General features: G+C 49.4%; 1 protein-coding gene across 1 annotated transcript; it reads right to left on the bottom strand.

Annotated features, from left to right (window-relative positions):
* On the bottom strand, positions 1-960 carry LOC309890911 (olfactory receptor 14A16-like; the record flags this gene model as incomplete). Its single annotated transcript, XM_082785302.1, has 1 exon — positions 1-960. One exon carries the CDS (start codon positions 958-960, stop codon positions 1-3), a length of 960 nt encoding a protein of 319 aa, XP_082641428.1.
* Positions 961-1,207: the final 247 nt, after the last annotated feature.

Raw genomic sequence — 1,207 nt, 5'->3', positions numbered from 1 at the left:
TCACCTTTGGAGAGATATGGGACATTTATGATTCCTGAAAAATGTCCATAAAAGCACTTTCACAATAGCATCCTTTAGTGCTTGCATCCTCATGCTGTAGATGAGGAGGTTCAGTGCTGGGGGAACCACAGAGTAAAGAACTGCCACCACCAGGTCCAGGGTTGGAGAAAAGATAGAAGGGGGCTTCAGGTAGGCAAACACACCAGTGGTGATTAACAAAGAGACCACGACCAAATGAGGGACACATGTGGAAAAGGCTTTGTGCCGTCCCTGCTCAGAGGGCATCCTCTGCACAGTCCTGAAGATCTGAACATAGGAGAAAACAATGAAAACAAAACAACCCAAGAACAGAAAACTACTAAATGTGAGAAGTCCAAGATCCCTATGGTAGGAATGTGAGCAGGAGAGCTTTAGGATCTGAGGGATTTCACAGAAGAACTGGTCCACGGCATTTTCTCCGCAGAGGGGCAGGGAAAATGTATTGGCAGTGTACAGTACGGCATTGAGAAAGCCACTGCCCCATGCAGCTGCTGCCATCTGGGCACAAGCTCTCCTGTCCAGGAGGATCCCATAGTGCAGGGGCTTGCAGATGGCAACGTAGCGGTCATAGGCCATGATGGTAAGAAGGGAATAGTCTGATGACATCATAAAGACAAACAGAAATTCCTGTGCAATGCATCCTGCATAGGAAATGCTCCTGGTGTTCCAGAGGGAATTGGCCATGGCTTTGGGGACAGTGGTGGAGACAGATCCGAGGTCGAGGAGGGCGAGGTTGAAGAGGAAGAAGTACATGGGGGTGTGGAGGTGGTGGTCACAGGCTATGGTGGTGAGAATGAGGCCATTGCCCAGGAGGGCAGCCAGGTAGATGCCCAGGAAGAGCGTGAAGTGCAGGAGCTGCATCTCCCGTATGTCTGCAAATGGCAGGAGGAGGAACTCGGTGATGGAGCTGCTGTTGGACATGTGCTGCCTGTTGGGTATGGAGATCTGTACAGGCAGTAAAAGATAACGACATGTTAGGACAGGTTTCTCTGAGTGAAGCCTATGTCATTTCTTTTAGACCTCCCCTGCCATACTCAAATGTTTTTTGCTTCTCTGCTGAAATCTTTGGTTTAGCTCCATGACATGAGCTTCATTTTTAAGGTTTAGTCTTGAATGAGGAACAGGGTGCTCTGGTGCTGGTCTCGCAAGGGAATCAGTCCTGACCCAG

This window comes from Aythya marila (assembly GCF_965140915.1).
Source record: "Aythya marila genome assembly, contig: HAP1_HAP1_SCAFFOLD_153, whole genome shotgun sequence".
NCBI classification, from domain to species: Eukaryota; Metazoa; Chordata; class Aves; order Anseriformes; family Anatidae; genus Aythya; species Aythya marila.
The sequence above is the reverse complement of the archived record's forward strand: the minus strand, read 5'-3'. Positions and strand labels throughout refer to the sequence as shown.